This window comes from Rhyacophila brunnea, unplaced genomic scaffold (genome assembly GCF_057557595.1).
Source record: "Rhyacophila brunnea isolate RB1 unplaced genomic scaffold, BYU_Rbru_1.0 scaffold_13, whole genome shotgun sequence".
In the NCBI taxonomy this organism is placed as follows: Eukaryota; Metazoa; Arthropoda; class Insecta; order Trichoptera; family Rhyacophilidae; genus Rhyacophila; species Rhyacophila brunnea.
Genome location: NW_028232785.1, coordinates 9,796,946 through 9,813,441, shown reverse-complemented (window position 1 = coordinate 9,813,441; position 16,496 = coordinate 9,796,946). Strand labels below are relative to the sequence as shown.

The 16,496-nt window shown below is 33.2% G+C and overlaps 3 protein-coding genes across 5 annotated transcripts in view; all 3 read right to left on the bottom strand.

The window, feature by feature from the left end:
• Positions 1-16,496, bottom strand: part of LOC147076407 (uncharacterized) — a 493,316-nt gene that overhangs the window by 85,597 nt on the left and 391,223 nt on the right. The window lies entirely within an intron of this gene.
• LOC147076434 (uncharacterized) lies at positions 2,480-7,414 on the bottom strand. Of its 2 annotated transcripts, XR_015069626.1 has the most exons (3): positions 7,135-7,414; positions 6,555-6,704; positions 2,480-3,145 (listed from the first exon to the last, which is right to left on the bottom strand). XR_015069626.1 is itself a non-coding variant. In XM_085941267.1 (2 exons), exons 1-2 carry the CDS (start codon positions 7,309-7,311, stop codon positions 6,504-6,506), a joined length of 378 nt encoding a protein of 125 aa, XP_085797393.1. In that variant the 5' UTR covers positions 7,312-7,361; the 3' UTR covers positions 6,501-6,503. The 2 variants fall into 2 exon arrangements, 1 of the variants encoding a protein (XP_085797393.1); XM_085941267.1 differs by lacking the exon at positions 2,480-3,145 and having other exon boundaries at positions 6,501-6,704; positions 7,135-7,361.
• On the bottom strand, positions 9,868-15,446 carry LOC147076433 (uncharacterized). Its single transcript, XM_085941266.1, has 3 exons — positions 15,190-15,446; positions 14,606-14,755; positions 9,868-11,195 (listed from the first exon to the last, which is right to left on the bottom strand). Exons 1-3 carry the CDS (start codon positions 15,364-15,366, stop codon positions 9,990-9,992), a joined length of 1,533 nt encoding a protein of 510 aa, XP_085797392.1. The 5' UTR covers positions 15,367-15,446; the 3' UTR covers positions 9,868-9,989.

Genomic DNA, 16,496 nt, shown 5'->3' with positions numbered 1-16,496 from the left:
ATCAGTTCCGTCCGATCTCTGCAACTACGTTCTCCGTAACCCGCAAGAGGGTTTTGATAATTCTAGAACTACGCCCTGGCGTACAGTTCTCAGCGGAAGTCCCGCTCGCGCTAAACAGGTATAACGTCTGTCAATCTGTGTAGTCAATCCTTTTCTAAGTTTAAAATAACGTTAACTTCCCACAACAAAACCGGTACAAAATCCTCATATTAAGTACCGTAGTTCGCCCTGATCGGTCTGCCGACTCCTCAGAGTGAGCTGTGGATGATAGAAGTCGACCTGAAAAGAGTCATGAATAATTATATATAAGTAATATGAAAAGGTATCACATAAGTGTGATTTTTGTAATTTCATAAGTGCCACTCGCATGCTGCGAGTCAATATGTATTTGAATTATTTCTTTAACGTTAAATTAAAATCGCTGATCAAATTTAAAATGTTATTTCCAGTGTATGGAATCACACCGCGAGCCGCACGTTCGCATGAAATGGTATTTTTTCCTGTTGTAATTTGTATGAATGATGTCAGATATCTTCTTTCTCAAGTAAATGCTGTGTAACCCTTTGTGTTAAATAGAGATAGCGCTATTCATGTATTTTAACTTACACCTTGTTGTATAAAGCCTAGTGAGTAAGAAAGAGAACACTAAGACAGATTCTCTATAGTCAGATCTCGTACGTGTGAGCGAGACAAATTCACAAACCTAAAATATAACCGATCCCAAGGGGAAATCTTTTGTATCGAACTTTTTAGATGCGATTATTGATTTATATAATTTAAATGAAAGATAGAATATTGTTTATGTTATTAGACTGTATTAATTAAGTATTCATTTAAACTTTATTAACATATTGTAATAGTTTTAGCGGTAAAGACAATAATTCATACAACATGTCGCCTCACGAGATGAATTGTATGAAGAAGTAAGAAGGTCGAAATATTATGTTTCCGATTACTCTAGCTTTCTTAAAAGTATCCAATTTACTATCTATTAATCAATTCTACTTTATGCATACATTTTCTGAGTAAATCCTCATGTACTTACCAATAACCACGTATTTTCTTTCTTACGAGAAAAAGATAGGAGGTTTTTCCCTCTTTGGCAAAACCCCCTCTCCGATGTCCTTTTGGACCTCTATAAAAGAGCATAATCTCTTTCATCGAATCAGTTCCGTCCGATTTCTGCAACTACGACGTTCTCCGTAACCCGTAAGAGGATTTCGATAATTCTAGAACTACGCCCTCGCGTACAGTTCTCAGCGGAATTCCCACTCGCGCTAAACAGACGTCATACGTAGGTGACGTCATCTCTCAGTAACGCGAAACGTGTACTAAATTTTATAAACGTCAGTTCTAAACGAACTCAAAATATATACCTGTATAATCTTTAAACTTAATAAACGTTTACCGCTCAAACGAAATAGTGTTTTAAGAATTAGTTTTGATAATAACTAAATATAAGAATATTTTATAAATTATAAATATGTGCTAAATAAATTAAGGTTTTATATAAATAATTAAATAAAAAAAAAATATTTTTTAATTTTAAATCTATAACCTGAATGTGTAACCAAAAGACTGATTATACAAAAAACATTTAAAAATAATAAAATAATTTCTACAAATACTTAAATATATATTTTAATAACTTTATATTATGAACAATATTCTGTGACTTTGACTTCTGTAAAGGATTGTGCCATAGACAATAAAAAAATATTAATATTTTAAAAGCGAGTTATCAATAATAAAGTGCCTTTAGTGGAGTACCATTCTCGAGTGCATCCACCTCCCACTCCAAATCCTAACTGTATGAAACTGCTCAATACTGAGCTAGTCGAATATCAGGGAACCACCTATCGGTGGATACTACTGAGGGATTGATAACATCCTACTTCTCATCTGGAGGCTTGCTATCTACCCTCGGTCGTAACACCCCTTAAGGGGGGTGACAGTGTCTCTTTTTGTGTTTTTTGAGGCTACTAATTTCCAGAAAGTTTTTAAAACACGCATCACATTGATGTGGTTTTTCCCCAGTATGTGTCATTTTGTGTGTTTTGAGTTGTGCAATCTGCAAGAACTTTTTAAAACAGACATTGCATTGATATGGCTTTTCCCCCGTATGTGTCATTTTATGTCTTTTGAGATTACCAATTTGCAGAAATTTTTTTAAACAAACATCGCATTGATGTAGTTTTTCACCATTATGTGCCATTGTATGTCTTTTGAGAGTACTAATTTCCAGAAATTGTTTTAAACAAACATCGCATTGATGTGGTTTTTCAGCAGTATGTGTCCTTTTATGTCTTTTGAAATTACCAATTCGCAGAAATTTTTTTAAACAGACATCGCATTGATGTGGTTTTTCCCCCGTATGAGTTATTTTATGTTCTTTGAGATAACTAAATTGCAGAAATTTTTTGAAACAAACATCGCATTGATGAAGTTTTTCACCAGTATGTGTCATTTTATGTTTTTTGAGATTATTATTTTGCAGAAATGTTTTAAAACACACATCGCAATGATGTGGTTTTTCACCAGTATGTGTCATTTTATGTGTTTTGAGAGTACCATGTTGCAGAAATTTTTTTAAACAAACATCGCATTGATGTAGTTTTTCACCAGTATGTGTCATTTTATGTTTTTTGAGATTACTATTTTGCAGAAATGTTTTAAAACACACATCGCAATGATGTGGTTTTTCACCAGTATGTATCATTTTATGTGTTCTGAGAGTACCATGTTGCAGAAATTTTTTTAAACAAACATCGCATTGGTGTAGTTTTTCAACATTATGCGACTTGTATGACTCGAAATGCTGAGACTTCATGCACAAAATGTAGTGACTATTTAGATGACTAACAGATTCAAACACTCCACGGCAATTATTGCAAACAAAGTTACGTGGAAAATATGTAACTCTTCTCAACTCAATTCGCACCACCTTTGGCAGGTATAGTTTCTGAACTTCCTTTTTGACGTTTTGTTCATATATTGTTATCTCCGAGTGCTGTTTCATCAAATCTATGATGTTATTGGTAGCATGTGCTGTTTTGTTATTAAGCATGTTTTTCTCAACTGTGTCTTTTCTATCGATGTCCTGTTGTTTACTGTGACGTACTGTGAAACATTGCTGCATAGATACCTACAAAGAGAATAGAGTTGGTATACTTACACAATTCAATAATATTAAAATAAATAAAATATGATTATGTTCCCTGATATTGCACTAAGTGTATGTTTTGACAGTTATTTGCTTGTGTTACATAATTGATATTTTTTTTTGATAAGATAGAACTAACGAAAGGTTAAACTGTCAAACTAGTCTGTGATCCTGCGCACTTTTTGATAATTACCTATGATTAGTATCATTTATAATCAATAGAGTCACGGTTGATCAACGCTACCAATTTATCAAAATTTAGTTTGAAAATCAGTCGTCGATTAGTATTAATATTTGCATACATAATTTTGAAAAACACTTTCTGAGTAAATAAATCGTAATTCTGCACGGAATTAAAAATAAAATTTCTGTGTTATAACTAATTGTGCCCGCTATGATGTATCTCACTTTCCAAACCAGAAATAATGCTCAATGCAGGACTCCACCAACATACACGTGAGTTCCTTAAGGTTCCATAGTAGGTACCCATGAAAATATCATTCTGATTATGCCTTTGCTTTCATCTATTTTCCACTGCGTTATATGTTGAATTTCTGCGCTCCATGGTAGTGATAAGTACCTATAATACTTATTTGCGCGACTTAAACCATCCCACTTGCAATGTCATTAGCACAGGAGAACTACATCTCCAAAAATGAATATACTTACCTACCTAATAGTATTGTTATCAGCCCATCACAGACTTCCGGTATAATGATATTATACTGGAAGTCTGTAATGCCCGATCTTATATTATAAGATCAGGGGCGCACCCATGGAGGGGGGGGGGGGGGGAAAGGGGCCCTGGCACCCCCCAAAAACACTGACATTGAAAGCCAATAGCTTAGACAAATAAAAACACGGCAAAAAATGATTTCAAATGCACCAGCACCCTCTTTAGAAAAACATGCGTCAGTGAATGATCATTTTTAACCTTATGTCTTTTAAAAACATACATAAAACAAACATTATATAAGGTGTACATGGTTAAAGACTAAAGGAAAAGATTAAATGGACTTGCCTTACTTTATACACAGAGAGATTAAAACACATTGACTGCTGACTAGATAATTACTTTTTAATTACCATTTAAATAACATGCTAATTATATCGAATGACCACCTTAATCGTTACGCGCTGAGCGCGTCTTTAGCGTCCAATGAATTATAAAGTAACCACGGCCGAAGTAATTCAAAAGATTTGTAAAAAGAAAAGAAAACTTGATTTTGTTCTGTAAATGAATTTTTTAAATCATACTAAACGTTTTTTTTTCATTTGCATGACAACTATATTTAATCCTCCTACTTTCCCGCCCAATAATAAATCTTGGGTGCGCCACTGTATAACATATAAGTTGTTTTCGTATCCTAAATAGGTACATTGAAGGGTGCATAAGTACCCTGTAGCCAGAACCGCAATGTCAATTTCGAGAGCCTTTTGATAGGTAGTTATAGCATGTGTCCCGACTCCCAATGCTGATCTAGTGTTGCCGAGTCAAAATTTAAAATTTCAGTAGATTCTATAAAATATCAGTAGATTTTGGAAAATGCAATATATGGTACGATTTTAAAATACGGAGAGAACTCAAATTGTGCTGATAACGACTTTCATACACTTCATAATATGCTCGTTAAATAATTATGAAAAACAATTTGTTGATATTAATGATATTGTAAGTGTTGATTGTTTCATATTTTGTGTTTTGTTAATATTTTAGTTAATATTAGTTAATATTTGTATAGTGCCCCTGATGTAGTATGAAATATTAATGTCCAACCTCATTAATTTGTTATTGGGAAGGTATTATTGGACGGATAATTTATGTACCTATTGTTGTATTATTTCTGTAGCTTTGGATTTTGTTTGATAAATATTGTTTTATAATAATAAAAAAAATGTATTCAGTTGAAAATGTCCCTCTGAGGCTGACGAAACCGGTCCTAATTTATTGATTAAAAATGGAATAAGTACTACAAAAAAAATGCGTTTTATTAAAATATAACTAAACAACAATACAACGCAGTTTCACCATGAATTGACAGTTAACAAAATAAAAGGAAAAAAAATAACAATAATAAAACTAGGTAAGTTAAATTTTATTTGTTGATAATTAATTATTGTCATAGATTAGTAGGTACCTACATATATTGTTATATATATATGTAAAACAATACCTAATAAATAACATTATTGTATTATAAACAATGATGTCAGTGGGTAAAATGTCACTCTTGAGTAGAGTTACAATGCTTTCTTTGACCATTTGGAAGCGGCATACATAAAAAAGGCGTGCGTTTATCATTTTTCATGTTTATTTAGATTTACCGACATTGTCCTTCACGATTAGGTATATTAATCATTAAGTTGTGAACGTCTTTAATTATTAATTTGTAATATTCACTACAATCCAATCTCTCAACCATCGATTAAAAAAACTCTAAATTTGACGATACGTTGATTTTGAGAGGTGCCTGTCAAGTGGTGCGATTTTACACCTCTGGATTATTTCCTGGAAGGTTTCGTGAAGTCACTGATTTGACACTTACTAATAAGCCAGCAACAATTGACATCTTGAAGCCAACATTGTTCATCGCCAGCAGTGCTCGAAAAAATTTGGCCAATATTGAACGCCCAGAATTTGCTTGTTGAGTGAGATACAAATACGATAGCCATATCTCCGAAATCATTTTCAAATGTTAATAGAGACCAGTGTCGAAGGGTGGAGGTAGGCTGTTAAGATCCACGACAGATAGCACAGACTAAGCTTTCTCAGTTATTCTCTTATTTGTTTTCATTGAAGTAAAACTACAATTTACAGATGGTGTTGGTTAGTTTTTAAAATTCAATTAAACCCTGCGAAACCAAGCCATAATAGATAATAGTCAAAAAATACTGAAATCGTACCTACATCATTTTGGATATTTAATAGATATAATAATATTTTTTATCTACTATGGTTCGGTTGGGTTGGATTTAATGAATTATAAAGAAATAACCAACAACATGACGTGTAATATGTATTCTTAATTCAACGAAAACAAATAATTATGAATGAAAAAGTTTGAACTATTTTGACGAATCGCTCATAACATACCAAAACTATTATGGCTTGGTTTAGGCAAAGCTTAATTGAATTTAAAAACAAAATGACATCATCTGTAAATAATTGTAGTCTAAGTTCAATAAAAATAAATACGAATGACTGATAAAGTTAAATGTGCGCTATTTATGTCGGATCTTAACAGCCTACCTCCACCCTTCGTTACCGATAGGCATCATGTATCGATCTTTCGAATAAAAAAACTGGTTAAAGTTAACGTGTGTTACTTTTACAATAAATTTAAAGTTCTATCGAGCCTAATAAAACAACCTTAATAATTATTGAACGTACCTGATCTGATGGCCTGTATTGTGGATCAGAACAGCTAGGAAGATGATTCTCATTTTTAATCTGGCGGATTGTGTTGTCATCAAATTCTTCTTTGATGACGATTCCCTCATCATTCTCAGACTTTATATTGATTAAACCGATTTGACAACTCTGAAAATAATACCATTATTAATAATATGTTACAGTATCACCATTATGATCAGCTGCTGGAAAAAGGCCTCCCACATCTCTTTCATCTGCTAATAAAATATCCGAATTCACCCTGTGCTTTCAAGTGTTACACTAGAGCGTGTCCTGTCTCGCGTTTGATGTAACAACCCAAATTTGACGTTTAGATAATGGGCCTTTCTGACTTTATTCAATATTTTAACAAATAATAACAATATCCTAGTAAATACAATCAGCAACATGTTACTTGTCTAAATTGAATTTGTTGGTTTACTTATAAAATTGTTCACACAGCAACTGAGTGTATATTGTTATGCACTAAACAAATGAAGCGATAATACAATTTAGTTGGTATGTGTAATGGACGAGTAATACTAATACACTCGTCTAAACAAATTAGGAATCTACTTACCTCTTTTAAATGGATACTTTTCCTGTCGTCCTCGATAATTTCCTGTTTGACTGACACGTCAAGTGGATTCTTGCGTTTGAAGTGATTTACGTCAATCCATTGGTATGCACCGTCACAGATTACCTCCGCCATTGCGTCAGGCACTATTTCATCGTTTGTTTCGGTTTTTCCTTCCATTTTATCGGTATTTCATGTCAAAACGTGTCAACAGCTTCCCCTCAGCGTGGTATTTCATTACTGGCCATAGACTTATATACGATGGCTGTCTGCCTACTGCCATAGACAATATGAATAAATATCGTGATCTTCGATATTTATAAGACGTTGCCATGACGTTAAATTATATTGTTTTCCACATAGCGCAATGCTAAATTCTCAATTTATTTATAATTATTATGACAAACTTAAAACTTTCATAACATGTAAATGCTTAATAATAAATATTTTATCAACAGATTTTTTATGTACCTACCTATTTGTTTGAATAATATAGGCAGGTAGCCAAAAAATAATAATAAATTTAGTGAGTCGATTGGCAGCACTGGCAGATCTGGCAGAGACAATTTGGAACTAAAATAAAATGGGACCGTATTCTGCGTACCTATTCTAAGCATTTTGTATCGGGACCTCATTGACAGAACCTAATTAATTCATACAACATGTCGCCTCACGAGATGAATTGTATGAAGAACTAAGAAGGTCGAAATATTCTATTTCCGATTACTCTAGTTTTCTTATAGGTATCCAATTTACTATCTATTAATCAATTCTACTTTCTGCATACATTTTCTGAGTAAATCCTCATGTACTTACCTACAACCACGTATTTTCTTTCTTACTAGAAAGAGATAGGAGGTTTTTCCCTTTTTGGCAAAACGCCCTTTCCGATGTCTTTTTGGATAATCTCTTTCATCGAATCAGTTCCGTCCGATCTCTGCAACTACGTTCTCCGTAACCCGCAAGAGGGTTTTGATAATTCTAGAACTACGCCCTGGCGTACAGTTCTCAGCGGAAGTCCCGCTCGCGCTAAACAGGTATAACGTCTGTCAATCTGTGTAGTCAATCCTTTTCTAAGTTTAAAATAACGTTAACTTCCCACAACAAAACCGGTACAAAATCCTCATATTAAGTACCGTAGTTCGCCCTGATCGGTCTGCCGACTCCTCAGAGTGAGCTGTGGATGATAGAAGTCGACCTGAAAAGAGTCATGAATAATTATATATAAGTAATATGAAAAGGTATCACATAAGTGTGATTTTTGTAATTTCATAAGTGCCACTCGCATGCTGCGAGTCAATATGTATTTGAATTATTTCTTTAACGTTAAATTAAAATCGCTGATCAAATTTAAAATGTTATTTCCAGTGTATGGAATCACACCGCGAGCCGCACGTTCGCATGAAATGGTATTTTTTCCTGTTGTAATTTGTATGAATGATGTCAGATATCTTCTTTCTCAAGTAAATGCTGTGTAACCCTTTGTGTTAAATAGAGATAGCGCTATTCATGTATTTTAACTTACACCTTGTTGTATAAAGCCTAGTGAGTAAGAAAGAGAACACTAAGACAGATTCTCTATAGTCAGATCTCGTACGTGTGAGCGAGACAAATTCACAAACCTAAAATATAACCGATCCCAAGGGGAAATCTTTTGTATCGAACTTTTTAGATGCGATTATTGATTTATATAATTTAAATGAAAGATAGAATATTGTTTATGTTATTAGACTGTATTAATTAAGTATTCATTTAAACTTTATTAACATATTGTAATAGTTTTAGCGGTAAAGACAATAATTCATACAACATGTCGCCTCACGAGATGAATTGTATGAAGAAGTAAGAAGGTCGAAATATTATGTTTCCGATTACTCTAGCTTTCTTAAAAGTATCCAATTTACTATCTATTAATCAATTCTACTTTATGCATACATTTTCTGAGTAAATCCTCATGTACTTACCAATAACCACGTATTTTCTTTCTTACGAGAAAAAGATAGGAGGTTTTTCCCTCTTTGGCAAAACCCCCTCTCCGATGTCCTTTTGGACCTCTATAAAAGAGCATAATCTCTTTCATCGAATCAGTTCCGTCCGATTTCTGCAACTACGACGTTCTCCGTAACCCGTAAGAGGATTTCGATAATTCTAGAACTACGCCCTCGCGTACAGTTCTCAGCGGAATTCCCACTCGCGCTAAACAGACGTCATACGTAGGTGACGTCATCTCTCAGTAACGCGAAACGTGTACTAAATTTTATAAACGTCAGTTCTAAACGAACTCAAAATATATACCTGTATAATCTTTAAACTTAATAAACGTTTACCGCTCAAACGAAATAGTGTTTTAAGAATTAGTTTTGATAATAACTAAATATAAGAATATTTTATAAATTATAAATATGTGCTAAATAAATTAAGGTTTTATATAAATAATTAAATAAAAAAAAAATATTTTTTAATTTTAAATCTATAACCTGAATGTGTAACCAAAAGACTGATTATACAAAAAACATTTAAAAATAATAAAATAATTTCTACAAATACTTAAATATATATTTTAATAACTTTATATTATGAACAATATTCTGTGACTTTGACTTCTGTAAAGGATTGTGCCATAGACAATAAAAAAATATTAATATTTTAAAAGCGAGTTATCAATAATAAAGTGCCTTTAGTGGAGTACCATTCTCGAGTGCATCCACCTCCCACTCCAAATCCTAACTGTATGAAACTGCTCAATACTGAGCTAGTCGAATATCAGGGAACCACCTATCGGTGGATACTACTGAGGGATTGATAACATCCTACTTCTCATCTGGAGGCTTGCTATCTACCCTCGGTCGTAACACCCCTTAAGGGGGGTGACAGTGTCTCTTTTTGTGTTTTTTGAGGCTACTAATTTCCAGAAAGTTTTTAAAACACGCATCACATTGATGTGGTTTTTCCCCAGTATGTGTCATTTTGTGTGTTTTGAGTTGTGCAATCTGCAAGAACTTTTTAAAACAGACATTGCATTGATATGGCTTTTCCCCCGTATGTGTCATTTTATGTCTTTTGAGATTACCAATTTGCAGAAATTTTTTTAAACAAACATCGCATTGATGTAGTTTTTCACCATTATGTGCCATTGTATGTCTTTTGAGAGTACTAATTTCCAGAAATTGTTTTAAACAAACATCGCATTGATGTGGTTTTTCAGCAGTATGTGTCCTTTTATGTCTTTTGAAATTACCAATTCGCAGAAATTTTTTTAAACAGACATCGCATTGATGTGGTTTTTCCCCCGTATGAGTTATTTTATGTTCTTTGAGATAACTAAATTGCAGAAATTTTTTGAAACAAACATCGCATTGATGAAGTTTTTCACCAGTATGTGTCATTTTATGTTTTTTGAGATTATTATTTTGCAGAAATGTTTTAAAACACACATCGCAATGATGTGGTTTTTCACCAGTATGTGTCATTTTATGTGTTTTGAGAGTACCATGTTGCAGAAATTTTTTTAAACAAACATCGCATTGATGTAGTTTTTCACCAGTATGTGTCATTTTATGTTTTTTGAGATTACTATTTTGCAGAAATGTTTTAAAACACACATCGCAATGATGTGGTTTTTCACCAGTATGTATCATTTTATGTGTTCTGAGAGTACCATGTTGCAGAAATTTTTTTAAACAAACATCGCATTGGTGTAGTTTTTCAACATTATGCGACTTGTATGACTCGAAATGCTGAGACTTCATGCACAAAATGTAGTGACTATTTAGATGACTAACAGATTCAAACACTCCACGGCAATTATTGCAAACAAAGTTACGTGGAAAATATGTAACTCTTCTCAACTCAATTCGCACCACCTTTGGCAGGTATAGTTTCTGAACTTCCTTTTTGACGTTTTGTTCATATATTGTTATCTCCGAGTGCTGTTTCATCAAATCTATGATGTTATTGGTAGCATGTGCTGTTTTGTTATTAAGCATGTTTTTCTCAACTGTGTCTTTTCTATCGATGTCCTGTTGTTTACTGTGACGTACTGTGAAACATTGCTGCATAGATACCTACAAAGAGAATAGAGTTGGTATACTTACACAATTCAATAATATTAAAATAAATAAAATATGATTATGTTCCCTGATATTGCACTAAGTGTATGTTTTGACAGTTATTTGCTTGTGTTACATAATTGATATTTTTTTTTGATAAGATAGAACTAACGAAAGGTTAAACTGTCAAACTAGTCTGTGATCCTGCGCACTTTTTGATAATTACCTATGATTAGTATCATTTATAATCAATAGAGTCACGGTTGATCAACGCTACCAATTTATCAAAATTTAGTTTGAAAATCAGTCGTCGATTAGTATTAATATTTGCATACATAATTTTGAAAAACACTTTCTGAGTAAATAAATCGTAATTCTGCACGGAATTAAAAATAAAATTTCTGTGTTATAACTAATTGTGCCCGCTATGATGTATCTCACTTTCCAAACCAGAAATAATGCTCAATGCAGGACTCCACCAACATACACGTGAGTTCCTTAAGGTTCCATAGTAGGTACCCATGAAAATATCATTCTGATTATGCCTTTGCTTTCATCTATTTTCCACTGCGTTATATGTTGAATTTCTGCGCTCCATGGTAGTGATAAGTACCTATAATACTTATTTGCGCGACTTAAACCATCCCACTTGCAATGTCATTAGCACAGGAGAACTACATCTCCAAAAATGAATATACTTACCTACCTAATAGTATTGTTATCAGCCCATCACAGACTTCCGGTATAATGATATTATACTGGAAGTCTGTAATGCCCGATCTTATATTATAAGATCAGGGGCGCACCCAAGGAGGGGGGGGGGGGGCAAGGGGCCCTGGCACCCCCCAAAAACACTGACATTGAAAGCCAATAGCTTAGACAAATAAAAACACGGCAAAAAATGATTTCAAATGCACCAGCACCCTCTTTAGAAAAACATGCGTCAGTGAATGATCATTTTTAACCTTATGTCTTTTAAAAACATACATAAAACAAACATTATATAAGGTGTACATGGTTAAAGACTAAAGGAAAAGATTAAATGGACTTGCCTTACTTTATACACAGAGAGATTAAAACACATTGACTGCTGACTAGATAATTACTTTTTAATTACCATTTAAATAACATGCTAATTATATCGAATGACCACCTTAATCGTTACGCGCTGAGCGCGTCTTTAGCGTCCAATGAATTATAAAGTAACCACGGCCGAAGTAATTCAAAAGATTTGTAAAAAGAAAAGAAAACTTGATTTTGTTCTGTAAATGAATTTTTTAAATCATACTAAACGTTTTTTTTTCATTTGCATGACAACTATATTTAATCCTCCTACTTTCCCGCCCAATAATAAATCTTGGGTGCGCCACTGTATAACATATAAGTTGTTTTCGTATCCTAAATAGGTACATTGAAGGGTGCATAAGTACCCTGTAGCCAGAACCGCAATGTCAATTTCGAGAGCCTTTTGATAGGTAGTTATAGCATGTGTCCCGACTCCCAATGCTGATCTAGTGTTGCCGAGTCAAAATTTAAAATTTCAGTAGATTCTATAAAATATCAGTAGATTTTGGAAAATGCAATATATGGTACGATTTTAAAATACGGAGAGAACTCAAATTGTGCTGATAACGACTTTCATACACTTCATAATATGCTCGTTAAATAATTATGAAAAACAATTTGTTGATATTAATGATATTGTAAGTGTTGATTGTTTCATATTTTGTGTTTTGTTAATATTTTAGTTAATATTAGTTAATATTTGTATAGTGCCCCTGATGTAGTATGAAATATTAATGTCCAACCTCATTAATTTGTTATTGGGAAGGTATTATTGGACGGATAATTTATGTACCTATTGTTGTATTATTTCTGTAGCTTTGGATTTTGTTTGATAAATATTGTTTTATAATAATAAAAAAAATGTATTCAGTTGAAAATGTCCCTCTGAGGCTGACGAAACCGGTCCTAATTTATTGATTAAAAATGGAATAAGTACTACAAAAAAAATGCGTTTTATTAAAATATAACTAAACAACAATACAACGCAGTTTCACCATGAATTGACAGTTAACAAAATAAAAGGAAAAAAAATAACAATAATAAAACTAGGTAAGTTAAATTTTATTTGTTGATAATTAATTATTGTCATAGATTAGTAGGTACCTACATATATTGTTATATATATATGTAAAACAATACCTAATAAATAACATTATTGTATTATAAACAATGATGTCAGTGGGTAAAATGTCACTCTTGAGTAGAGTTACAATGCTTTCTTTGACCATTTGGAAGCGGCATACATAAAAAAGGCGTGCGTTTATCATTTTTCATGTTTATTTAGATTTACCGACATTGTCCTTCACGATTAGGTATATTAATCATTAAGTTGTGAACGTCTTTAATTATTAATTTGTAATATTCACTACAATCCAATCTCTCAACCATCGATTAAAAAAACTCTAAATTTGACGATACGTTGATTTTGAGAGGTGCCTGTCAAGTGGTGCGATTTTACACCTCTGGATTATTTCCTGGAAGGTTTCGTGAAGTCACTGATTTGACACTTACTAATAAGCCAGCAACAATTGACATCTTGAAGCCAACATTGTTCATCGCCAGCAGTGCTCGAAAAAATTTGGCCAATATTGAACGCCCAGAATTTGCTTGTTGAGTGAGATACAAATACGATAGCCATATCTCCGAAATCATTTTCAAATGTTAATAGAGACCAGTGTCGAAGGGTGGAGGTAGGCTGTTAAGATCCACGACAGATAGCACAGACTAAGCTTTCTCAGTTATTCTCTTATTTGTTTTCATTGAAGTAAAACTACAATTTACAGATGGTGTTGGTTAGTTTTTAAAATTCAATTAAACCCTGCGAAACCAAGCCATAATAGATAATAGTCAAAAAATACTGAAATCGTACCTACATCATTTTGGATATTTAATAGATATAATAATATTTTTTATCTACTATGGTTCGGTTGGGTTGGATTTAATGAATTATAAAGAAATAACCAACAACATGACGTGTAATATGTATTCTTAATTAAACGAAAACAAATAATTATGAATGAAAAAGTTTGAACTATTTTGACGAATCGCTCATAACATACCAACACTATTATGGCTTGGTTTAGGCAAGGCTTAATTGAATTTAAAAACAAAATGACATCATCTGTAAATAATTGTAGTCAAAGTTCAATAAAAATAAATACGAATGACTGACAAAGTTTAATGTGCGCTATTTATGTCGGATCTTAATAGCCTACCTCCACCCTTCGTTACCGATAGGCACCATGTATCGATCTTTCGAATAAAAAACTGGTTAAAGTTAACGTGTGTTACTTTTACAATAAATTTAAAGTTCTATCGAGCCTAATAAAACAAGGAACCTTTATAATTATTGAACGTACCTGATCTGATGGCCTGTATTGTGGATCGGAACAGCCAGGAGGATTATTTTCATTTTTAATCTGGCGGAATGCGTTGTCATCAAATTCTTCTTTGATGATGATTCCCTCATCATTCTCAGACTTTATATTGATAAAACCGATTTGATAACTCTGAAAATATCACCATTATTAATAATATGTACTTAACAGTATTACCATTATGATCAGCTGCTGGAAAGAGGCCTCCCACATCTCTTTCATCTGCTAATAAAATTTCCGAATTAACCCTGTGCTTTCAAGTGTTACACTAGAGCGTGTCCTGTCTCGCGTTTGATGTTACAACCCAAATTTGACGTTTAGATATTGGGCCTTTCTGACTTTATTCAATATTTTAACAAATAATAACAATATCCTAGTAAATACAATCAGCAACATGTTACTTGTCTAAATTGAATTTGTTGGTTTACTTATAAAATTGTTCACACAGCAACTGAGTGTATATTGTTATGCACTAAACAAATGAAGCGATAATACAATTTAGTTGGTATGTGTAATGGACGACTAATACTAATACACTCGTCTAAACAAATTAGGAATCTACTTACCTCTTTTAAATGGATACTTTTCCTGTCGTCCTCTATAATTTCCTGTTTGACTGACACGTCAAGTGGATTCTTGCTTTTGAAGTGATTTACGTCAATCCATTGGTATGCACCGACACAGATTACCTCCGCCGTTGCGTCAGGCACTATTTCATCGTTTGTTTCGGTTTTTCCTTCCATTTTATCGGTATTTCATGTCAAAACGTGTCAACAGCTTCCCCTCAGCGTGGTATTTCATTACTGGCCATAGACTTATATACGATGGCTGTCTGCCTACTGCCATAGACAATATGAATAAATATCGTGATCTTCGATATGTATAAGACGTTGCCATGACGTTAAATTATATTGTTTTCCACATAGCGCAATGCTAAATTCTCAATTTATTTATAATTATTATGACAAACTTAAAACTTTCATAGCATGTAAATGCTTAATAATAAATATTTTATCAACAGATTTTTTATGTACCTACCTATTTGTTTGAATAATATAGGCAGGTAGCCAAAAAATAATAATAAATTTAGTGAGTCGATTGGCAGCACTGGCAGATCTGGCAGAGACAATTTGGAACTAAAATAAAATGGGACCGTATTCTGCGTACCTATTCTAAGCATTTTGTATCGGGACCTCATTGACAGAACCTAATTAATTCATACAACATGTCGCCTCACGAGATGAATTGTATGAAGAACTAAGAAGGTCGAAATATTCTATTTCCGATTACTCTAGTTTTCTTAAAGGTATCCAATTTACTATCTATTAATCAATTCTACTTTCTGCATACATTTTCTGAGTAAATCCTCATGTACATACCTACAACCACGTATTTTCTTTCTTACTAGAAAGAGATAGGAGGTTTTTCCCTTTTTGGCAAAACGCCCTTTCCGATGTCTTTTTGGATAATCTCTTTCATCGAATCAGTTCCGTCCGATCTCTGCAACTACGTTCTCCGTAACCCGCAAGAGGGTTTTGATAATTCTAGAACTACGCCCTGGCGTACAGTTCTCAGCGGAAGTCCCGCTCGCGCTAAACAGGTATAACGTCTGTCAATCTGTATAGTCAATCCTTTTCTAAGTTTAAAATAACGTTAACTTCCCACAACAAAACCGGTACAAAATCCTCATATTAAGTCCCGTAGTTCGCCCTGATCGGTCTGCCGACTCTTTAGAGTGAGCTGTGGATGATAGAAGTCGACCTGAAAAGGGTCATGAATAATTATATGTAAGTATTATGAAAAGGTATCACATAAGTGTGATTTTTGTAATTTCATAAGTGCCACTCGTATGCTGCGAGTCAATATGTATTTG